At 56.5% G+C, this 24,318-nt stretch overlaps 1 protein-coding gene across 1 annotated transcript in view; it reads left to right on the top strand.

Annotated features, from left to right (window-relative positions):
* Positions 1 to 24,318, top strand: part of PGBD5 (piggyBac transposable element derived 5) — an 86,477-nt gene that overhangs the window by 42,681 nt on the left and 19,478 nt on the right. Inside the window, exons 2-3 of the mRNA XM_068548852.1 lie at positions 9,814 to 10,241; positions 15,829 to 15,963. Coding sequence (XP_068404953.1) covers positions 9,814 to 10,241; positions 15,829 to 15,963 — 563 coding nt within the window. The remainder of the gene's footprint in view (positions 1 to 9,813; positions 10,242 to 15,828; positions 15,964 to 24,318) is intronic.

Raw genomic sequence — 24,318 nt, forward strand, 5'->3', positions numbered from 1 at the left:
GAGAACCAGGGTGTGGGGCTGTCACCCATGTCCTGCAGGTCCTTCCGCGGAGGGAGTCCAGTGCCACCCACCTCCCCATCACTGCGTGCACGGACCAGGCGGAGCCCGCTGCCCTCTGGGGAGGGGAGCCTGGGAGCCAGCAGTGCCTGGATGGTAGGGGCCAGCAGAGCATGGACCAGCTGTCCCCACCCACCACCGCCCATCAGTGATCTAACGGCCGTCGTGTCCACACACATCCTTGACCAGTTGCTGCTCAAGCCGGCCTGGGCCCCGGAGAGGAAGTCCAGGTTTGACCTTCCGAGGCCCACTGTCTGGGGGCAGGTTGCCACGTGACCTTTACTTTCTCGTTTGGGTTGGCAAGGACCAGACCGTTTCCCTGGGGGCCTCGCAGGGCCTCTGGATTCTCCAGACTCATCCTCTCTGGCCTGTGGCTGAGGTGTTCCAGGGCTCGGGACCAGCCTGTGCCACTTGCTTCTGGTTTGTTTGCTTCTTCAGGCTCCCAGTATTTTTTCAGTGCCAAGACAGGATTCCCAAAACGGTGCATTTTCTATGCGCGGCCCAGCGTGTGTGTCTCTTTAGCCATGTGTTTAATCTTGTGTAGGTAAGCACAAAGATCCACATCTAGGGTCCTGAGGAATGTGAACATCTAGGGTCCTGAGGAATGTGAGGCCCGGGTCCCTCACCTCTTCGGATACATACACACACACTCATGCACGCACACACAGGTACCTGGAGAGGGTCCCCTGCTCCAGGACCTGCCCCATTGTCTTCTCCCTCCCTCATCGGGTTCCATAACCCTAACCCTCGATGCTTTTGACCTTCTCTGTTTACTGCCCTCACATCCTAAAGAGTCATTTCCCTTTTCATTCCCTCGTTCGCTCATTCATTCATCACTCACCCGACAAGGTATCTGCTGAGCACCTCCCGTGGGCCGGACAGTGTTCTAGGCGGTGAAGGTGCAACAGGGAACAGAACAGACAAAGACCCCCGCCCGTGGACGCTACGCGCACCGCTTCTGTTACCCTCTCTCCCGGGAGTCACCGTAAGTGACAACATCACCCTGACTTCCCCGACAGCACCCTAACAATATCCACGACTTCCTGCTGGTACATCAGCAGCCAGACCCTGCCCGTGCTCCTCCCGGCCCCGCCGGCTTTCCGGGAGGGGCCGTTTCACTTCAGCAGCACACAGTTCTTTCTAAGAATCTACTTCAGCCACGAGAAGACCTCGCAAGCCCACGTGTGCGTCAATGGTCAGCTTCCAGCTTTCCCCCCTTTCTCCTGATCAGCCGCTGCCTCACAGCCATCCTCGTGGTCAGAGCTTCATGGCGTACGTGGAGGGTCGCAAGCAACCGCAAAGCGAGAGGGACCCACCGTGTGGGGCGTCTGTGCCCCCGTGCGCAGGGCCGCCGGGGCGAGGCTCTCTGGCGCGTCTTTCCCCGGGCCCGATGGCCTCGCACGAGTTGTCCCCGTGAGCCTGAGCCTCCGCAGCTGCGAAGCGGGCGTCCCAGTGCCTCCTCGGTGGGCTGTTGCAAGAGGAAGACCCTGCCAGTCACACGCTCGCTGTGGGGCTCGATGCCAAGAAGACCCTCCGCCAGCGCGTCAGGCTTTTCTGTCCTGTCAAGGGCACACTTCTTGAAGCCTAGGATGGTGGCATCCTTTTCACTGCTTCTCCCCCAGCGCCTGACGGCATGGTCCGCTTCTGTCACCTCTCATGGAGGAGGGACCAGGGGGGTCCGGGGGGTGCGGGTGAGGTTGCCATGCTACCTGGAACTGGCCAGGGCTGGCAGCAAGTTGGGGACCTCAGTGGTCTCAGCTGAGGCCTCATGAACGGGAGGAGGTAGGTCTGGGGAAGGAGCTTGAGGAAGAAACAGTGTCCCGGGTGGATGGAAATCGGGCATGGACCTGGACCTGATGTGATTGGGGCTGAAGAGCTGCAGTGGGTGTGGTGGCATCAGGGAAGATCTGGGAAGGGATGGGGGACGTTAACTCAGCATCCGGGTGGCCCATCCTCCCTGGCCACTCTGCACGAACTGGGGCTGAAGGTGGGCAGGCCTTGGACGGTTCCTCACCACCACGTCCCTCCCCCATCAGGTGCTACCCAAGTGGGAAAAACACTTCTGTCCTTTCTGTACCCAAGCAGAGCTTTCAAAATACAGCCTCATGTGAAAAATAGACACGGTGCCTAAATGAAACACAAAGTGTGGTCGCCAAGGCTGCTGTTCTGTCACAGCCATCTGGTAAGCGAGCTCCTGGAAGAGGGACAGGAGCCGGGGATGCGGGGTTCACAGATGCTGTCCGCAGGTGGTGAGGCAGTATTACTGGGTGTCGGGCGTGTGCGACGCACCTTAGGCTCCTGACGTACGTCATCCCACTTCATCCTCACCCAAACCCTGAATTTCAGACTGTTGTTATCTTCCGTTTACCGGCATGGAGACTGCAGATCACCGTGCTGTAGACTGAACGTTTGTGCCCCCCAAATTCATATGCTGAAACCTAATGCCCAGTGTGATGCCCCCCAAATTCATATGCTGAAACCTAACGCCCAGTGTGACGGCGTTGGGAGGTGCTCAGGGCATGAGGGTGGAGCCCTCGCGATGGGATGTGTGCATTATAAAAGAGACCCAGAGAGCTCCCTGGTCCCCTCCCCAATGGGAACACAGCGAGGAAACAGCCCCCTGTGAACCAGAAGGCGGCCGTCACCTCGCCGGATGGTGAGTACATACCTGCCTGTGGTATTCTGTTGTAGCAGCCCAAACAGACCAAGACAAAGAGGTTAAGGAATGTGCCCGAGGTCCCACGGCTGGCAGTGAGTCATGGGGAGCTGGGCCCAATCCAGGGCCTCAACTTGGCTGGACAGCAGCCATTTCAGAATGACGATGTGAGACTTTTATACGATTATTGACGTTCCTCAAAATAACTTACATCATCGTCTTGTTGTTTCGTTAGTCTTGGACGGGAGATGATGCAAGTGACCAATGAGAAGCTGAGACCCAGAGATACAGCAGCTTCCCGGAGGTTCAGGCAGACGAGACCCTGGAGCAGGGCAGCTCCCGACCCAGCCCCAGCTGTGTGCAGCTCCTCCGCGTCCTTACACACGCCTGCCTCCTCAGCACTAAGGAAGAGGGAAAGCCGTGTCTTGGTGCCCAAGTGTCTTACTGGGATGAGCCTGGTCCAGGGCAGGGGGATGGGGGAGAGCGTTGGGAATGAGCCTGGAGGGAGGGTGGGTGCAGGGAGAGCCTGGTCCAGGGCAGGGGGATGGGGGAGAGCATCGGGAATGAGCCTGGGAGGAGGGTGGGCGCAGGGGGAGCCTGGTCCAGGGCAGGGGGATGGGGGAGAGCGTTGGGAATGAGCCTGGGGGGAGGGTGGGTGCAGGGGGAGCCTGGTCCAGGGCGGGGGTGGGGGGGGATGGGGGAGAGCATCGGGAATGAGCCTGGGGGGAGGGTGGGTGCAGGGAGAGTCTGGTCCAGGGCAGGGGGATGCGGGAGAGCTCGGGAATGAGCCTGGGGGGAGGGTGGGTGCAGGGGGAGCCTGGTCCAGGGCAGGGGGATGGGGGAGAGCCTCGGGAATGAGCCTGGGGGGAGGGTGGGTGCAGGGGGAGACTGGTCCAGGGCAGGGGGATGGGGGAGAGCCTCGGGAATGAGCCTGGGGGGAGGGTGGGTGCAGGGAGAGCCTGGTCCAGGGCAGGGGGATGGGGGAGAGCGTCGGGAATGAGCCTGGGGGGAGGGTGGGTGCAGGGGGAGCCTGGTCCAGGGCAGGGGTGGGGGGGGATGGGGGAGAGCGTTGGGAATGAGCCTGGGGGGAGGGTGGGTGCAGGTGGAGCCTGGTCCAGGGCGGGGAGGGGAGCCTGGTCCAGGCTTTCTCAGTAGCATGGGCTGGTGAAGGCCACAGCACACTGGGCATGGCAGGACTCACAGACTCACAGATTGTCACAGAATAGCCTTGTTGCCTCCTGGCCTTTGGGCTACTGCCAGCAAAGGGGTCACAGTTACAGTGACATCTGTCGTTCGTCTGACCTCTGAGTCTGCTCTGTGGCGTCATCACCTTGCTACTCACGCTGAGAACCAGATCTGGTCGGAGGAGTAGGAGTTCCTTGTTCTGTCTGTACAAACATGTCTGACCTGATCTCTTTTCACAAACGGAGTCCAAAGAATAGTTTGTGCACATGAGCTCGACTGTAGAAACACCGCTGCTCCAGACAGAGAGGACACGGTCAGGGTGGGAGGTTCCCTGGGCCCAGGGGAGCGGGCACTGCCATCCTTTCTCTCCCAGGGCTCTCTTAGCTCAGTGCACGTGGAGATGGTCACGGCCACCTCTGCCCTGCAGAGCGCTCCCAGGGGACCCTTCGGAGCAGGTTGACTGCAGGTGGAGGAACTCGAGTTGGCTGTCACACAGGAATCTTATGTTTCGTGTTAAACAGGCTTTCTTACGTGCGTGTATGTGCAGTGAGTGCTGCTGAAGGTGACATGTCGAGCTCAGGTGCATGTCACCCCTTCTTTGTGTACCAGCGCTTTGCCACATGACGTCTAGTCAAGGTTCTGGATTTAGTGTCTCCATTAGCCCACAGATTAGCCTCTTTCTGTAGGGACCACACGCTGCTGTTCTATGATCTGTTCACTATGAACAGCATCAACTTGCATTTGTTACCTGTCACTTAGCTGTGAGCAAAAGTTATGCAAGGGAAGAGGATTTAGAGCTCTCGTGTGGCCGCCTGGCTGCATTCTGCAGTGGAGACTTAGACCTCAAGTGTTTGTCAGATAGCTGGCTTGTCCTGCCTATCAGCCACCGGGGGAAGGATAGAAGGATGCGAGAGACAGGACGATTACGTCCACCGAAGGTGAAGACCAGCTGCAGCTGGCAATGAGAACAACGGGTCCGTCTGTCTTCTGCGTTACCCATTTATGGACTGTTGTGCCTTAAGATTTTTCAGTGTCTCCAGTGAGAGGAATATTTTTGTGATGATACAGGATGTTCCCGTTATATTTTTTTATTAATTAATTAATTAATTTTTTTTTTTTTGGCTGCATTGGGTCTTCGTTGCTGCACGCGGGCTTTCTCCAGTTGCGGCGAGCGGGGGCTACTCTTCATTGCGGTGCGCGCGCTTCTCATTGCGTTGGCTTCTCTTTGTTGCGGAGCACGGGCTCTAGGCATGCGGGCTTCAGTAGTTGTGGCATGTGGGCTCAGTAGTTGTAGCTTGCGGGCTCTAGAGCGCAGGCTCAGTAGTTGTGGCACGTGGGCTCAGTAGTTGTGGCTCGCGGGCTCTAGAGCACAGGCTCAGTAGTTGTGGCACGTGGGCTTAGTTGCTCCGCGGCATGTGGATCGAACCACATGTCCCCTGCATTGGCAGGCAGATTCTTAACCCCTGCGCCACCAGGGAAGTCCTCCTGTTATATTTTTATACCGTTTGATTTGGCCTGGAGATAAGTTATTTTGTTATTTTTAAACCGTTAATTCAAAATACTGTGTTCCTCATATATGTCGGAAAACTGCTGACTATTTGTACCCCAAAGTGCCAGTGTATGCAAAATGCCAATCTCATCTCAAAATGAAAGCTTCAGTCTCTAAAAGGTTACGCTTTCGAAAGCACACAACGCCAGCCTTTTCTTCCAGACAGGGCAAAGGTGGGGGTCAGTGCCACATGCGGGGTGCCCGGCTGCCTTGGGTCTGGGTGATGCAGTGGGTGGAGGGAAAGGGGCAGCTGGAGCAGCTCCTTCGGGACCAGGACCCACGCCCCAGTGGGCCTCAGGGCGGACTGGCCAGGACTGGCCATTGTCTGACTTCCACTCACTCTAGGGTGGTTATTACTCCAGTTTGACTGATAAGGAAACTGAGGCACAGAGAGGTTATGTGGCCTGCCTAAGGTCACACAGCCAGTAGCTGTGGACAGGGAAGGGGGAAAAGGCATCAGAAGATGCAGAAGGGCCAGGGGGAGTTCTGCAGTGGTTTCCCTCAATTCAGGAAGGGAGGGAGGGAGGAAATTAAACCCAACAAGATCCCGAGCCAGCTTACCCAAGCTGGGCACCTGGACGGTGTCTGTGACGCACCCCTTCCCACATCCTGTCCGTGACCAAGTGTCTCCCACCCAGGGCTCACCTGGCCACCCCAGCTTGGTGTCCTCAGGGAGGTGCAGCCAGGGGTGTGCCAGCTCTGCCCCGCCCTGCCCGCCCACTCAGGCCTCCTGTTACACACAGAAGCTGCTGGCTGACCTGACCTCTCCACCGGGCATTAGCACGGGGCGGGGGGGGCTGCTGTCCAGACACCAGACCCTGCCTGGGGGGCTCAGCACCAATGCTCCTCCTCCTCGGTGGGCGTGGCTCCTTCCTCCTTGCCACTCACCGTCCATCCACCCTCAGCGGGAATGTTTTGAACATACCGTGTACTGGGCTCCGAGGATGCAGGGTGATACGACGGCCTTGACCTCTGAGGGTGGGGCAGCAGAGGCAGACCGCAGCAAGTGTAAGTCCCTAAGAAAACCACTGTAGGCTGATGAACACAAGGAGGGAGACCCAGTGGGGGCCGAGACTGAGAAGCCCGGCACTGGTCAGCTTGCAGTTGGGTGGGCAGAAAAGCCTACAGGTGGGGATGCTCAATGAATCTAGAGGCCGGGAGGGCTTCGTCCCCGCAGACACGCCTGCGTGGACGCAGGCCCTGTGGTGGGAAGAGATGCCGGGGCCCAGGCCTGACACCAGCTCCACCTATGAGCCGAGCACCGGCCCGGCATGGAGCGTGGCCCAGGACGAGCCTGGGGGTGGGGCATGCAGGGCCCTGAACCCTGAGCGCCTGGTGAGGAACGTAGCTCTGCTTTAAGTGCAGTGGGCACTCATGGGGGCGTTTTCCTTACGCAGGGGGGTACTGTGATCCGGCTTGTGTCTTTAAAATAATTTCCCTGTTGCTGTCAGTTATTTGGGGAGGGGGGATGCCCTTGTGGGAGGCTGCTTTAATTGTCCAGGCCAGAGGCGGCGGCCGTTGGAGGGAGGGCTGCACGCGCTGGTTGGTGGGCACGGTGTGGCGGTGAGGGTGGCAGGACGTGCCGCAGGGGTGGGCGTGGGCTGCAGGAGGTGCGGGACCCACGGTGGTCCAGGTGTCTGGCCCAGGTAACCGGGGGGCTGGTGGGGAGGAGCGGAGGGCGGGGGGCGCAGTGGGGAACCTGGGTTTCGGTCCAGACACCGTTAGCTTAAGGTATCAGCGTGTGTGCCAGTCCTGGTACCAGTGGAAGTGATCAGTGAATGTGGCCGCTTTCGGATGGAGGCTCCCGGGCTCAGGCCGTCCCCGCTGCCCCCTTACCTGTAGTCTGTGCCCGTGCCCAGCACACCTGCAGGGGGACCAGGGGAGGAGCCAGAGAAGCACAGGGACGGGCCGTGGCCACCCCTCCCGCTCCGTTGGGTCCCCGCCGGGTCTCAGTGACTTCAGGAGCAGCCCAGACCTCCGCCACTCTGCGGGCAGCGAGGACCCCCTGAAGTGTGGTCCGTCGTGCTCACGGTGCTTCACTGGCCCGGCCCCAGTGCCAGCCCAGGTCCCGTGCCCCTCGACGCCTCGAGCCACTCACCTTCCTCCCGGGGCCTTTGCATGAGATGTCCTCTCTGCCCGAAATACTCTGCAACGTCTGCACCCCCCGCCCCACGGGGCTGATGACTTTCCACCCATACAGCCCAGCTCGCCTGGCCCCTTCAGGGAGCCTCCCGGACCCTGTCCCCAGGACCTGGACTCAGGGTCCCCTCGTGGGCACAGCCTTCCTCAGCCTGACGTCACCGGGTCACTCTCCGTGGCCTGCGCCAGCCCCAGTTCCATGCTGCCTTTACGTTTTTGGCAGCGTGGGGTCTCCTCTCCCTCCAGAGCTGCTCCTGGCTGTGCTCTGTGACCCTCCTTTGCCCACCTCAGAGGCGGAGGGTTGCTGTGTGGTCGTGAGGACCACACACCTGGCTTGAGTTGTGTGCTCGCCGTTGCAGACAGCCACGTCCCTTGTGGTCGGATGGGACACTCGGGAGGGCGGCAGGGGCGCCGTTCACAGCTGCAGCAGGGTGACTGGACCTAGGCCCGGTGGGACGAAGGTCACCCCGCTCTAAGGCACTTAGAGGTGGGCGACCTTGGGCTGTGTCCTCACGCTTCTGAGCTCCTGTTTCCTCACCTGCAGGACGGGACGTTGCTTCACAGGTCGTGAGGATCACACGGGTTAATACCCTGCAAAGCTCTTGATACATGCATCAGAAGGGAGGGAGTCTTATCTCGGCTGGGGATCTGTCCACCTCCGGGGCCTAATTATTAAACAGATAAGAGGGTATCAGCTACTTCCCGGTTTCTTCATTAAGCGGTTGGCCAGGCCCGACGAGTTTGCTGTGTCAATTCATTTTGAAATGGTCTGAGAGTCAAAATGACTTTAAACAACTTTTGGAAGAGAAAATTTCATTCTGCTTACTCAGCATGATGTAGCCATTAAAATGCTGGTTTTCCTCCTTTTTGAAAGCTACCCCTGAATAATTTATGGCTTCACCCACCAGAGGCTGCAAGGTTTGCGGAAATAAAATGATTTCAGTCAGGGCGGCCGTGGAGCCGTCCTGCCGGCCTCATTGTCTGGTCAGCCAGGGCCGGTGCCCATGGCACCAGGACCGCCTGGAGACCTTCCAAGAAACGATGGGTGAAAGAGAATATGGTGGCCACTTTGCTCTCTGGGCCTTGGTTTCTTCTTCTGTAAAATGAGGGCAGTTGGAGCATTCTAAAGCCCTCAGCCCGCCATCAATGGATTTCTCTGGATAATGTCTCAGTAAAGGTTACCCAGTTGTAGGTACCTCCGTAGGGCCAGGCACTGTGCTTGCTGCATCCCCTGCGTCCCCTGTTCATCCTGCCGCACGCGACAGCCTGGCAAAGCAGCTGTTACTGTGCCCATTTTATGAACGGGAGAGATGAAGACATCTATCCAAGGCCGTGCAGTTAGCGAGCAGTAAATTTAGGGTTGCGCCCCCCAGATCTGTCCATCTGCATTTAAGACCTGGGATGCCTCATGTACACTGTCAGTCTTCATTTTGCTGTAGAAAAGTTGTTTTTCAGAGACTGCCTACATCAGTCGTAGAGGAAAGTTGGGGGTGGGCTGTGGGTGAGTTTAAGGTTCCAAAGAATGTGCACAGCTTTTATTAGAAGTCACTACAAGGATGCAGTAGAAGCAAAGCTTGTCTCCTTCAGGTCTCTACGTACTGTTAGCCTGGCTTACATGGAGTTGAAAGCCATGTCTCTTTAAGGATGCGTGTGTGTGTGTGTGTGTGTGTGTGTGTGTGTGTGTGTTTCAAAAGGCTGTCCTTGCATTTGTAAAAAAACTGTGAGGTTTTCATTGCATTGGTGAAATTATCTAAACAAGCCCCTTCAGATTTATTTACTAATAAATGTAGAGTCACCACCTAGACAGTACCTAATAGATTGCCGTCTCACTTGAACGGAATCTTTCGGGCCCCTAGTGGTGAAAGCATTCTTATTCCCAAAGTCACCTTAACTTACAAGGAGGCGAGACCCAGAGCGCCATGCCGAGCTCCTCTGTTCAGAACTCGGTGTGTCTCTGGCGGGTGCCCTCCCCCCTCCTCCCCCGTGTGCCTTTCTCTTCCGATGGTGTTTCTGGTCTGCCAGATCTGTGAGGCGGGGCCGTGTGCAGGGCGCAGTGGGGAAGCGGGGCACGGGGAACGCGGGGCGGCGTGTCCTGTCGGGGGAGGATGGCTTCGGGGGGCGCGTTCGGGCCCCTCCCTGGAGGGAGTCGGGAGGGGAGGTGGCGCTCGGGCGGAGGCCTCGAGGGGACCCAGCGGCTGTAGCAGTGGCGCTTGGCCTGCCTGCCCAGGTCCCACCCGGAAGATGCCGCCCAGCGCCAGTGCCGTGGACTTCTTCCAGCTCTTCGTCCCTGACAACGTCCTCAAGAACATGGTGGTGCAGACCAACCTGTACGCCAAGAAGTTCCAGGAGCGGTTCGGGAGCGACGGGGCCTGGGTGGACGTGACGCTGCCGGAGATGAAGGCGTTCCTGGGCTACGTGATCTCCACCAGCACCTCCCACTGCGAGTCGGTGCTCAGCATCTGGAGCGGTGGCTTCTACAGCAACCGCAGCCTCGCCCTGGTCATGAGCCAGGCCCGCTTCGAGAAGATCCTCAAGTACTTCCACGTCGTGGCCTTCCGCTCCAGCCAGACCACGCACGGCCTCTACAAGGTCCAGCCCTTCCTGGACTCCCTGCAGAATGGCTTCGACTCCGCCTTCAGGCCTTCCCAAACCCAGGTGAGGCCGCCGGCCAGGGCCGGGCCTTCAGGGGTGGCAGTGGGTCGGGGAAACGGTGGGTGGTGACCTTGGCATCCTCCCATCCTGCCTTGACCCCGAGGTAACTTCCGGGGTGTCCCTGCTCGTCCCGCAGGCCACCAGCCCGTCCATCCCCATCCGACCAGAGGGAGGTGATGGAGGAACAGCTCCAAACCCCATTCGGCGTTTTGCTTCGAGATGCAGTTTCCCTCCTCTTTTTCCCTCATCCTCCCTCTCCTTTTTTTTTTTTTTTATAAATTTATTTATTTTTTTATTTTTTTTTGGCTGTGTTGGGTCTTCGTTTCTGTGCGAGGGCTTTCTCTAGTTGCGGCGAGCGGGGGCCACTCTTCATCGCGGTGCGCGGGCCTCTCACTATCGCGGCCTCTCTTGTTGCGGAGCGCAGGCTCCAGACGCGCAGGCTCAGTAGTTGTGGCTCACGGGCCCAGTTGCTCCGTGGCATGTGGGATCTTCCCAGACCAGGGCTCGAACCCGTGTCCCCTGCATTGGCAGGCAGACTCTCAACCACTGCGCCACCAGAGAAGCCCCTCCCTCTCCTTTGATTATACACTTTCTTTCTGAACTATGGTTTGCTCAGGGTAATGTTAATTTTCTCGTATCCTCCGAGTATGTGCTCATCTGCTGGTGGTGAAAGGAGGCGAGAGGCCTTCTAGAGGGTGAAGGGAACGGGCCTGGGGTTGCAGCCATCCTCAGGCCGTCGGAGTGGCTCAGGTGCTGGGGTCCCCGGGCCCGCATGGAGAGCCGGCCGCCTTTGGACTGGAGGTGACAGAGCCCCGGCCCTGACTATTACGGCCCCTCACCTTCCTCGCTTCCTAAATGGAGGCTGTGTTTGCTCTCAGCTCCCAAGCCCCGGCCTTCTGGTTGGCTGGGGCAATCGCATTTGGCTGTGGTGAGACAGTTTCAGAATCGTCCTCAAAGTTGCCCTGCTGGTCTGGAAACTGAGGAGGTGGCTCCTTCTAGAAATTTCTCTAAGGAAAACATCAGGAGGTTCACGGCCCACATGAGCCCAGTTCCCTTTGATCTGTTCCATACGGAGACAAAATCTTACTTCTCTTTTATTTGTACATTTAAAGACCCACCCACCCACCTACTTTTCCTTGTGCTTTTCCTTAAAGGCCTTCGTCACGGGCCTCAAGTTCTTTTCGCTGTTCTCTTTGAGATCCTCTCCTAATTCCTTATCTCACCTGCTCCGCACAGCTGGAAAGCACAGGGTTTCCGTGGGGAAGGTAATGTCCTGTGTCGGGTCCGCGGTCCCTGCACGGTTCTCCTGTCTCTGCTCTGCTGTCCTGTGAATGTGCCGGCTCATGGGGGTCTCCAGGTGTCTGTGATATGCCTTCTGACTCCTGGGAGGTGTTCCCTCCTCTCTGCCTTTGCAGGTTTCCCATCTCCAGGACCCCGTGTGACTCCAGGCTTCCCGAATCCCCCGACTATTTACAGGGCAACGAATGCCGTTTTGTCTTGTCACTCACCTTCCTTCTTACCAGGAGGTGGGGTCTTTGGGGACACACGCCCTGCCTTATAACAGGCCCTGCAGGACCAAGTACAGGGCTGGGCTGGGTTTTTTTGTGTGTGTCACTGAATATTTGCTTGGTTGAAAATGAGCCAGACCAGAGACACACTGTCTGGGATACAAGGGGAAAAAACAATATTCTGGCCATCCTTGGCATCAGACATTTGAAGAGCTGCTGGAGAGGACTGTGAGCTCACTAAGACCAAGCATCTTCCCAGAGCCAACCAAGCAGCTCCATGGATGATTGATATTTAACAGCCTGAAGATAAGGCTGCCCAGGGTCCTTCCAGCCCCTAGACGAGCTGTACCCATGATGACACCCATGTTTGTTGTGTGCCTGCCGTGTGCCGGCCCCGGGCGGCCTGATCCTTCTGGAACGGCAGCATCAGACACCTGAGACCTGCGTCCCGGGCGATGGCCATGCCTGTGTGTGTGTCCCCAGGGTCCGTTTAGCCGGTGGGCACACTGCAGCACCCACTAGCGAATTCTGAGCTGTGTGGGCTCACCCCTTCCCAGCCCCAGACATGGGTGCCGTGAGGGGGGCAGGTGTCTGGGGTGGCAGCTCTGCCCTCCTGCGTCGTACGGCTCAGATGGGTACGAGGGGAGACCCTGGAGAGACGGTCACTCTATTCTTGCCACCCACATCTTTTCTTTGCGTCCAGTTAGTGAGACTGAGAAGAGAGGGGCTGACGTGAGATTTAGTCTGGGGAAGGGCTCTCGGCTCTCTGCTCACACTGGGGGTTTTCCCCACCCCCCCTCTGCTTTTTCTTTTTTAAATTTTACTTTGTATTTAATTTTTATTTTTACCTTTGTATTTGCAAACTTATGTGCTCTCGTTGCTACCATTTTCCATCCCGTGCTCTATATGTTGGTCAGGATCCCAGCGGGAAACAAATGCTATGTTCCGGAAGGGCAGTTGCAGAGAACTGGAAGCTGGGACTGTGGACAGTCAGGGTTTAGGGGCATCACCAGGGTGGCGAACACCTGGGCTGGCAACAGCGGGAAGCCGCCGTGAGCCTGCGCCGAGGAGCGGAGCGGGGGCAGCGACGGCTGCAGCCCGACGGCGCGGGCAGGCAGGCAGGGCTCCCATCTCTTGTTCGCCCCTCCCTCGTGGCCAGGCGCCGGGGGCAGGGCCCTGGGGCGTGCGGTTTGTAAGAGGTTGGCCACCAGGACACAGCGCAGGGCAGGAGGGTGGAAAGGGGGTCTGGGGGGCAAACAGTACCCGGTAGAGCCCACCCACCAGACAGGAACACGAGGCAGAGGGGAAGAGTCCCTGGGATTGGCTTTCCAGCGGGCTGGTGATCACCTGGAATTTCCGCTTCCTCCCGACTCTGGGCCCCACTGAGCCAGCTCTGCGTGAGGCGGGCCAGCCAAAGGAGGTGAGACCAGAAAGTGCAGCGTGGATTGGAGCAGGCTTGGGCCTTCCTGTGGGCTGGCGGTCCCGCCAACACGGGCCGTCGAGGGGCGGCCCTGGGCACACACGCGCACACCCTCAGCCTCTCTGCCTCGCCGCCGCAGAGGCTGCCTCGTTCTTACACGTAGAAACATCAGGGTCATATGCATCTTTGTTAAGTAAAATAAAGGAAACCCTCAAGGTTTCCCGGCTTTCCAGCTTCTCCTTCTCTGAAATCCCTGTTGGCTCTGGAACATTCCATTCAAGGAGAAGGTGTGTTCTCAAGGTGCAGTCCTCCACCCCGAGGCCTCAGGGCTCCATTGACCGGTCTTCACTCCGCTTGTTGAGACCAGTGGCAACAGTCCCCGTTCCATCCCCCAGCAGACTCGGCTCCAGGCTCCGGGGAACGGCTCTGCACCGCCGCCATGCACACGCCGCACCTCGGCACACGGCACGCGGCACCCTCTGCCCTGCAGTCTCTGGAGCCTTTCTATTGCAGCAAATGTGACCCTTTGGGATGAGTTTACAGAGTCTCCAGACTCCACCAGTAACCCCAGCAGCGGGGTGCGCCCACGCACGAGTGTCTGTACACAGCTACTAAATGGGGAGACGCTGCATCTCCTGAAGCCCGGGGGCAGATTAGTTAAAGGAGGATTGGGGGAGGGATTGCGGAAGTCAATACATGGCCGCCGTGCCTCCCCTACATAACCACTGCCCCCCCAGCCTGAGCTCGTCACACCCGGGAGGGGCTCAGAACACACAGCTGGGCGACAGCAGTGCTGGCCGACGACAGCCTGGCAGAGGAGGGGGCAGTTTTTGGAGCTCTGGAGAGCGCCCTACCCCATGCTGCGCTCCGCTGTGACCCGTTCCACATGCCTGTAATGAGGGTGGAAAAGAGGAGAAGCCATGGAAGGCCAGGCGTTCCTGCTGGCTCTTTTGCGCTGGTGAAGCATGTGATTAAGTAGAAACTTGAACGGGAGTCTGTGATAGGTGCAGGTGGAGTAGAGGACGTTGGCCTTCTGGAGAGCAGAGAGAGGGCCGCATCTTCTTCACTCCCCACTCCACCTGCCCGCCCCTCCATGTGTGGGACGTGGCCATCCTGCTGCAGTGGTTCCAGATGGCCTTTGAAGGTTTGAAGAGCCGCACGGAGCCGGGCGCGAGGTCAGCTTCTCCAGCCTCCCCTTCGTGAGCTCAAGGCAGGGGAGGCCGGGCTTAATACCCCCCACTTCCAACAACAGAACACTGAAGGGGCTGGTATGCACACCTAAGACCCAACACTGCAGGGCAGTTATTTCTTAAGTGGAATTCGAGGTAACAGTAATAGGAGAGCGGAAGGCCACTGTCCATCTCACACTTGGTCAGTGTTATCCCCTGTTCTGCCCTCGTCAGGCCACATTCTGACATCACCTGGGAGCTCGCTGGGAATGCAGAAACTCAGGCCCTGCCCCAAGCTTTCCAAAACAGAACCCACATTTCATAAGATTCCCAGGTGACTAGTTTGTTCATTCAAGTTGAAAGGCCCTGATGGAGAGCGGGCATTGGCACACTGTTTCTGTCAGTGGCCAGGTATTAGACTTCGGGGGCCGTGTGGTCTGTGTTGGGACCTTGTAGCCCAAAAGCAGCCACTGACAGCACATCAGTGAGGGGCACCGCGGGTTCTGGGAAAACTTGATTTACAGCGGGCGGGGGGCCAGCCCCTGATCTGGAGTTTTGTGAAGAGTTCTTGGGATCATAGTATTTCCAGCAGTCTTCATTTCAGTGAAGCACACACTTACGTACCAATCCGTAAGGAAGCTTGAAATTGGATTGGAAGGGAAGTGTAGCAGGTTCCTAAAATTTACCCAGGAGTCCCCCCAAAACCTTTAGCTTGAAGGAACAAAACTGGGGGCACCCCTGGAACCTGTTTTCATGCCATTTCTTTTTACTCTATTGTCTTGTCATTGAAAAAGTCCTGTCACCGTGCCATCGAGAAGTGGAAATAGGTGAAGTAAGTTTAAAAACTGCCTGGGGAGTCCCACGTCAGGAAGGAGTGATGACGCAGAGGAGAGCCAGAGGCTGGGTCGTGGCAACGAGGGAACTGGGTCGTTTCAGGAAGAGTTGTTAAAAAGAGAATTTTTAGCCTGAGAGAAAGAAGGTCATGGGCCAGCACGAGAGCTGTCCGGAAAACCTGAAGAACCTAAAGGATCGTGTGAAGTTGGGTCAGTAGGTTTAGGTTAGATGTAGGTCACCTTTGCGTCAGTGAACGGTTGGAGCGTCCATCCGTGGAAAGGTCTTCCTTGAAAGGAAGTGGGTGTCCCCACCGGGCATGTCCAGCTGGAAGTCAGGACCCCTGCTGGAGGTCCCTCTCCCAAGTGACAGTTTGGACTGAGGACCTTAGGCCAATAATAATAACTGTCATGATGATTTCCATTTACTAAATACCTGCTAAGTGCCAGTTTCTCATTTAATCCTCCCCCAAACACTGGTATAGACAAATGAGGAGACTCAAGGAGACTGAAGGGGACTCAGGATCAGAGAGGTAAAGTAACTTAGCCAAGGTCACACAGCTGGTCAAAGGCAGAGACTAGATTTGAGCCCAGACCTGAAGACCCCCCCCCCTGAGCTCACGCTGCCTTCCAAGAGAACCTCTGCTTTTTCTTTCCCGGCAGGTGCTACATGAACCCCTGATTGATGAGGACCCTGTGTTCATTGCCACGTGCACGGAGCGGGAGCTGCGGAAGAGGAAAAAGCGGAAATTCAGCCTCTGGGTCCGGCAGTGCTCTTCCACCGGCTTCATCATCCAGGTGAGCCCTGGGCCGGCCCTGGAGGCCGAGGGAGGATTTGGTAACCGGTGAACTTGCCCACTTACCCTTTTCCCTGCGCCTCACTAGATGCTGCAGCTTAGGCTGGGGTGCGCCGCTCTCTTCCTCGCTGGGGCACGGGGCTAGCTGGCGCTGTCCGCTGCACGTTCTTCCTGCCCGCTCCGGCCCCCGGGGTTAAACAACAGCCGTAAACACCGATCAGGGCTCAGGCCCTTACAGTGTCAGCCAGAGGGTTCACCAGAATGGTGGGCACAGAGGTCGCTGCCATGGCTCTCGAGAGTGCGTCGTGACACCCCAGAAAGACCCCCCAGACCCCGCCAGGTCTCTGTCCTAAGGACACCTTCTTCAGAGGCCTGCAACGGCATCAGGAGCTCGGCCCTCTGAGCCAGGCTTGCTGCCCGCTCCCTGGCTGTGCCCTGAAGAGGTGGCCGGGCTGTGCTGCGGGAACAGTGTCAGACGCGGAGCTGCCGGAGCGGCAGGGTGCGGAGTGCGCGGAAGGAAGAGGGGGGGCTGGCAAGGCGGACCCCAGCTGGGCTGGTTCCTGCCGCTCAGGCCACTCGGCGGCCCCCGCTGCCCTGCCCAGCTGCAGCCCCAGGCCCAAGGCGCAGGGGGTTTGCACACCTCCTCCCGCCCCCGAGCCAGGGAAGGATTCGTAGGAAGGTTCAGCTGAGCATCTCTGCGCCGCGTGTGCTCGAGCCCCGGCAAGGAAGGTGCGTGTGCCCCAAGCAGCAGCCCGCCCTGCCCCCGCGGGCCGGGGGGCTTCAGCTTGGGCTGGGCCCGGGCTCTCCAGCTGGGCTCACGCACAGGCTTCAGGCTGTTGCTAGACAGACCCACCCCAGAGCGGGAAACACTCCGGACGTACAGCCTGGGCCCTCCCTCCCCACACAACCCCTGCCATCGCTGTAGTACCTTTTGCAGTGACACTGCCCTGGGGACAGGGGAGTCCGTTTCACTGTATATAGATGACATTCAGTCATTCTTTTAATAAATACTTGCTGCTGAGTGCATCGGGCCAGGCACCAGCGTATGCAGTCATGGCGCTGCCTTCCCAGGGGTCTGCCTGTGCGGCTTTTGAAGGAATGTTCGCATGTGGGTTCTGTGTGCATCTGGCACCCCTTCCTTTTTACTGTAAACTTGACGAGTAGCGAGGAGTCACGACCATTACCTGCAAAGCCCCTCTCTCTTTCTCTCTCTCTCTCTGTCTCTGTCTCTCTGTGCAGGTTCCTACTAGTTTCTGTGAGACCTATAAAATCCCCATCTGTCAGATAAAAGGTTCGGATTGGTACCTTGAAGTTTCCTTTTATTTCTAAAACTCTCTGCTCCTAGGAAGCTTTGTGCAGCTTGAGGGTTTGAATTGAGAAGTCAGGATCGAAGCTGGCAGCTCCCGGTCCCAAGCAGTCTGGCCTCCGTCGAGGCCGGGGCGACTGGAAGCCCCGTGCACGCAGGTGCTGAAGGGGTACCTACCCTTGGCTGCAGGCTGTCCCGTGGCAGGTGGAGCGAGGACTTTCGTGGCCTCCCCAGTTCGTTGGTCGAGATGGAGGTGTTTGTGGTGGCAGCAGAGCAGGGAGGGACACCTCCGTCTGAGAAGGACCCACGCGGCCTGGGGACGGTTGTCTCTTTAGCATCCTGGCCCTTGTCTTGGTCCCCCAGACCCTAATCCTGGTTAGGCAGCGGCCCAGGCAGATGCAGCCGTGGGGCGAGGGGCAGGGGGAGCCTCCCACCCCCGAGGTTTCACACCTGCATCTCCTCTGCTCTCACACCAGCCGCAAGGTACAAGGGGCAGTGGTACGCACACCCGCTTCCCAGATGAGGTGGGTCAGTGCTGCTAATGTTCCGGGACCCCCTCCTCAGTCCTGAGGACCAGCTACAAGCCCAGCTCTGCTACTTCCTGTGTGAACGAAGCCGGCTCCCAAACTGTCCTGGATCTTAGTGTCCTTACCTGTAGAGTGAAAGGATGGGGGGGGGGGGCCTTAATCAGTGAGGCCCCTTCTACTGCAAGGTTCTGTGATTCTTCTCTTTTTTAACGTCACCTGTGGGATGGTGTACACAAGCCCATTTTCTTCATTTTAGTTTGTTGAATAAATTCTTCTTCTAAATAACTTTCCACTGGAGAATCCCGGTTGCTGAGCCTAAAGAGGCTGTGGCCATCCTGCTGCCCAGGTGGCCCTTCGCCCCCTGCTGTCCTCCCGCTGGCAGCAGGTCTGAGGCTGGCCGATGGGAGGCCGGCAGACGTGGCGCGTGAAGGGGTCGGAAAGGGCGTGTGCACGGTTCCCCTCTGGCCTCTCCGCCCTGACCATGGGCAGATGTCCCGGCTGGATCGCTGAGTCCTGAAACCATGAACTCATAAAAGTGATCGCGGGCCACGGAGGCTTTGCTTTCGTGTGTGACACGGTAACAGAATTGCCCCGGGGCCTGCCAGTGAGGGTCTGCAAAGCTGACCAGGTAACCTTCTTCCCGTTACCCTGTCATGGACACGGCTGATACCCGGAAGGGACAGGGGATTCCAGGAGAGACCCAAGGCCTGGCTTCGGCTTTATAGTGTCATTTGGCCAAGACTGTAAGGTTTGCTGACTGGACTGCATGCTTCTGAGGCAGGGCCGCATGGGGGATTAGCTCCGCTCGGAAGATTCTAGATCAAGGCTTAAGTGAGGAAAAAAACATTCCAGATCGGGTAGTGGTTTCTCAAGTGGTCCCAGTAAAGGTCATTGTGAGAGCTGACCAGGAGCGCTAAGCCTCAGAAGCGGTGAGTGCTTCCTCTCAGGGCACCTGAGCGAGGAGGGAAAGCCCCCAGTTTGACAGACAATGCTGCTAACGGGGAGGGAGTCCAGAGGAACCCTGGTATTTTCAGTACTTTTATAGGTTCACTACTCTTGAATGCATCTGAAGGGGAATCTCAGAATCAGATGAAAGTGATTAAGAGTCCTGGGTGATCTAACCCGTGAGGGGACGGTAGGGAGGTAGGTGTGTGGGAGAAGAGGTGAACTGTATCACCCTGAAAATTAAGGAGTTGATGTATTTCACTTCTGGGAGTGCAAGAGGGAGGGAGTAAAATGTTTCCAGGAGGGAGAAGCCATCGGAGGAGGTGCCGTCACTGCAGAGAGAGTCACACCCGCGTGGAGACCCTGTCCCACGTGATGACGTGGCACTGCCTCGTCTGTCCTCGGCTCTCTCCTCCAGCCCTCCTTCCAGAATCTCGTATGAGAGGCCTGGATCGTGGTGGGGCCGGTCCCCCACTTGGCGTTTGTAGAGCTGCCCTGCAGGCCTACTCACCACAAAAGCCCTCGGATCCAAGGTGTCTACCTTGGGGTCTCCCCCTGCACCGAACGCTGAACACCGAGTCAGCATGTGACGATGCCAGCCTGCAGTGCTCAGGGCCGGGGAGCAACCAAATGAGGCCACCCACGCTGCCCTGGGAAGGAGACTGCTGCCTGTAGGACTGGGGCCACGAGTCTGAGGTGATCTGGCCAACTGTCACACGAGGAGCGGTGAGGGATGAAATTTGTATTGTGTCTTGTGGGCCTGTCCTGAAGGAGCAGTATATTTTTTGTGTGCGTGGTGAAATATACGTAACGTGACATTTACCTTTAAGTGGCATTAAATACATCACAGTGTTGTGCAACCATCATCACTATCCATTTCCAGAACTTTTTCATCATCCCAAACAGCTGAGAGCATCTCTCTTAGCTGCGGGGTGATACACGATCACACAGAAAGAGTGAATTCCCCTCAAGCAAACGCATCCTCCGGATACACCATGGATGCTTCTGGAGCTTGGAGGCGGGGTCACCTGGCACCCTGGTCCAGTTGAATGTTCAGCTCCGGTCACACTCCCCCTGGTCAGGCTGCTCTACCTGCTGTGCCTTTGGGACTCCTAGTTACGGGCAGGTGAGTGGCCGGGATGGTGTATGTGCTAGGCTCTTGGTCCCAGCGCGGGCCATCTGCGTTCCGTGCAGGAGGGGTGCTTGCAGTCACGTATAGTGTTCTCGGGCAGTCTGTTGTCAGATGGCTCTGGTGGGGGCAGTGGGGAAGGGGGCAGTTGCAGGGTGCCCATGAGTGCCCACTCTGCTTCACCTCTTTTCTGACCCAGCCTTTCTGGCTTTACCCTCTGACGTTAGCAGGGCTCAGAGGGTGCGATGGGTAATTTCATGTCAATTTGGCTGGGCCACGGTACCCAGATATTTGGTCAAACACTATTCTGGATGTCCCAGTGGAGGTATTTTTAGATGACATTAACATTTAGATCAGTGGACTCGGAGTAAAGCAGATTGCCCTCCCTCGTGTGGGTGGGCCTCATCCAATCAGTTGAAGGCCTAAATAGAAAAAGCCTGACCTCACTGAAAGGAGAGGCAGTTCTGCCAGCAGGCGGCCTTTGGATATGAACTGCAGCTCTACCCTGCGTCTCCAGCCTGCCAGGCTGTCCTGCAGATTTTGGACTTAACGAACCTCTGTAATCATGCAATCAATTTCTTGAAATAAATATCTCTATCTCTTGCTCGATGGATAGATGGATAGAACTCTCTCTGTATCTCTGTCTCCAGCCTGTTGGTTCCACTGCAGACGGATTTCCGCTACCACCTAACTCACACAGCCTGTTTGTGTCTGAGGCTCCCTGGGTTCCTAGAGGGCAGGGACCAGGGCTTCTTCAGCCTTCCCTCTCTAGAGCCTAAGGGGCTTGCCAGCTTTTTTTTTTTTTTTTCTTCTGAAGTCAGAGACATCCCTATTATCAAGGAGTTTACAAAATAGATGGGAAAACAAGACGTCTACAAAGGAAAACCTAAGTGCAGGTTGTTTTCTAACCACACTTTATGGGATTAGCGTTGTGCGCAGCACTGAAGACCCAGAAGTGAATGGAGCCCTCATGGCCTCTCTCATAGGAGAGATGGAAGTATGAAAAATATTCATGAGTAATAGATACAATGGAATACTACTCAGCCATAAAAAAGAGTGAAATAATGCCCTTTGCAGCAACATGGATGGACCTAGAGATGATCATACTAAGCAAAGCAAGTCAGACAGAGAAAGACAAATACCCTATGACATCACTTCTATGTGGGATCTAAAGTATGACACAACTGACCTTATCTACGAAACAGAAACAGACTCACAGACATAGGGAACAGACTTGTGGTTGCCAAGGGGGAGGAGGATGGGGGAGGGATGGAGTGGGAGTTTGGGGTTAGCAGGTGCAAACTATTACATATAGAATGGGTAAACAACAAGGTCCTAGTGTAGAGCACAGGGAACTATATTCAGTATCCTGTGATAAACCATAATGGAAAAGAATATGAAAAAGAATGTCTATATGTGTATAACTGAGTCACTGTGCTGTCCAGCAGAAATTAACACAACATTGTAAATCAACTACACTTCAATAAAAAAATATTCCTAAGTACAGTGTGACCTGTGTGTGAGGGGTGTGTGGAATGTTGTGAGGCTGTAGGATGGCGCCTTTGGGGCTAAGAAAGGCTCCCGGGTGCCCCAGCGGGGAAGGTGGACCCTGAGTGCAGAGATTGAAGTTGACAGGCGGGAGGCAGTGTCACTCCCCACAGGCCAGCCCTGAGCATGGCCACCGAGCAGGATGCAACCTTGCCGAGTGTCCTGCTGTCCTTACTTTACACCCGGGAAAACCGAAGAGATTGAGACACTTACCCCAGATCTCAAGGCCATGATAGGTGGAGGCAGGAATGTGAGCCGCAGGGCTGGCCGGCCCCCTACTCCGCGGTCTCGGCTCCCAGGACCCCTTCAGGGAGGGAGGAGGAGAGGCCCAGTGACCCGGCTCGGGGCCAGTGCATGCCCATGCAGTATCTTCTTCCAAACACGGGCGGGCGTCTTTGACACCCATCAGAGTGTTCCTGTGACTCGCCTTTGAAGTGTCCGTTTCAGGAGAATCAGGTGATCCGCGGCGTTTCCGTCCACAGTGGAGAATCCTCAGGGCTGACGTAGGCGCCCACAGCCTGGAGTACTTGTCACGGGTCCCCTGGAGGATCTTTAGGCTTTGTGACCCCGGGTTTTGACAGCCGTGGAACAAGCAGGTGGGGGAATCACTGGTGACGTGAGGCTCTGACCATCCCGAGACGCACTTCCTCCTTTGGGTACAAAGCTCTGTGCTTGAGACCACGGCTGATGCCTTCTTTTTGCAAAACCACTGCCGTTTCCAGATCAGAGGCGTGTGGTGCACTGGAGAGAATGTTCCTGGTGTGTCACAGGCCTGCCGAGAGCTGCCCCGACCCCAGCAGGTCCTCCGGCCCGTGCCGCCTGCGAGCTGAGGTCCCCGCCTGTGCCCTCGTCCGTGGCTCCCAGTGACCTGAGGGGTGCAAGGAGGGGTTTGTACAGAAGAGGGCCTGTCCAGTTTCAGGGGAAGCCGTGTCACCGGGCGGCTGGGGGTTCTTAGTCTGCGACACTGAGGTCACTCATCTTGGAAGCCTTGTGACCCTTCCATGGGCACAGAAGGAAACCGTCTCTGTAGAGACTGTTGTTCTGTCTCTACAATGTCAGAAAGATTGAGAATAAAGTGGGGAAAACTGGCGCACAGTTTAGTTAATGCTGTGTTGACCTACGGTGATTATGTGAAGCCCTGAGACTCTTTGGGGAAGAAAGAAAAGAGTCTACTAATTAAAAAAAAAAAAAAAAAGCTGGTATGGTCTAAAGCGCTGAATTCTCCCGCTTGAATGTGTTGAACTAGGCCGCCTGCCTCTGCAGTGTGAGACCCAGGGTCCCCGAGCGGGAGGTGGCGGCTGGGAGGGCACCGGGCAGAGGGGCGCACAGAGCAGAGGCCTGGGAGACCCGTGCGGGGCTTTAATGGAGGGCCGGTGCTCCGCCTGCAGAGGACAACTGGACAGTCTCTAGAGGGTTGAGCGCTGGGTGCCGAGCAGGGGCAGAGCGGTTCTCAATGGCGAGCGTGGTCCTCTCGCTCAGTGAGTGCATCTACACCAGAGACACTGGGCTTCAGAAGCCGGAAGTCAAATGGAGCCCCCAGGGCAGGGGACCCTGCCACCTGACCCCGTGCACATCACCGGGTGTGTCCAGGGGACCCTGGGAGCATCTGTGAGGGGCCGCACACTTGGTGTGGCTGGCCGAGCTGCTCTGGGAGCCTTTTCCTCCCTTCAGTCTAATCCGTGGATTACGAGCTGCTTCTGCGGTTCAGAAAAGGACAATTTGCATCCATGGAGCGCTTGCCGCGGGCCAGGCTCCACAACTAAGCACTCTGCGTGCATCGCTCATTTTCTGTTCACGACCATCTTCGGAGGTAGGGGTGCTCCTGCCCCTGTTTCACGGTGAGGAAGCCAAAGCCCAGAGAGATTCGCTGCCTCGTTCAAAGTCTCAGCCTAAAGGGACACACCTGGGATTAAACCCAGCCTTCCCGACCCCAGAGCCCACCCCCTGGACCCCTAGGGTATGATCTCTCCCCAGGGAGATAACTTTTCTCCCTTTAGACCAAAACCAAGTCTCTGTTTCTTACCCAACTTGATTGTTGGTGATTGATGTTCTAGCCTCAAATTGTCACTCATCTCCCTTATTTTGAGACATGCTTTTTATGTTGAAAGAACTTGAGGAATTTGCACTGAAGTTTTTTTTTTTTTTCTTATTTGACTTTTAATTTTTGTGTGTACTAGTGAATTGCTCCTGACCTAAAACTAACTGGATTAGCTTGAAAAATGGGGCTCAGAATGGAATTAATTAACAAGAGTGAATTTTGCTTGTGGAATCAAAAACTGGGCAGTGCATATACCCATCTGTTTAATTGTGCAGTGGCCGGGATGCTAGCTTCAATCCTGTCCAGGTTGAATGTGGCTATGTCCCAGGATGGAATTGGCTGGGGCACAGGACATCTGTCACAGACCTGAGTGTCCTTGAACAACCGGCTGAGCACTAATCCCTTCCTCATTCTGTGGAATGGTTTAGTTTGCCCAGCCCTCCTTACCGCACAGGGAAGGAGAGACAATAAAGAATGTAAGTGCCATGTAGGTGCATCAGGCGCTAACTGGATCAGATTAAACCCTGGCCCTCTCCCCAAGGAACTACACTCACGTGAGGGGTGCAGAGCCCACCTTCTCCTCCAATCCATTGTTGTTGTTGTTGTTTTATTGACGTACAGTTGATTTACAACGTTGTGTTAGCACAGCAAAGTGATTCCGTTATATATCTATTCTTTTTCATATTCTTTTCTATTATGGTTTATTACAAGATATTGAATATAGTTCCCTGTGCTATACAGGGAACAGTTACATACAGTGCTATACAGTTGGTCCCTGTTGTTTATCTATTTTATATAGAGTAGTGTGTATATATTAATCCTAAACTCCTAATTTATCCCTCCCCCTCTTTCCCCTTTGGTAA

Source organism: Eschrichtius robustus, chromosome 7 (assembly GCF_028021215.1).
Source record: "Eschrichtius robustus isolate mEscRob2 chromosome 7, mEscRob2.pri, whole genome shotgun sequence".
Lineage (NCBI taxonomy): Eukaryota > Metazoa > Chordata > Mammalia > Artiodactyla > Eschrichtiidae > Eschrichtius > Eschrichtius robustus.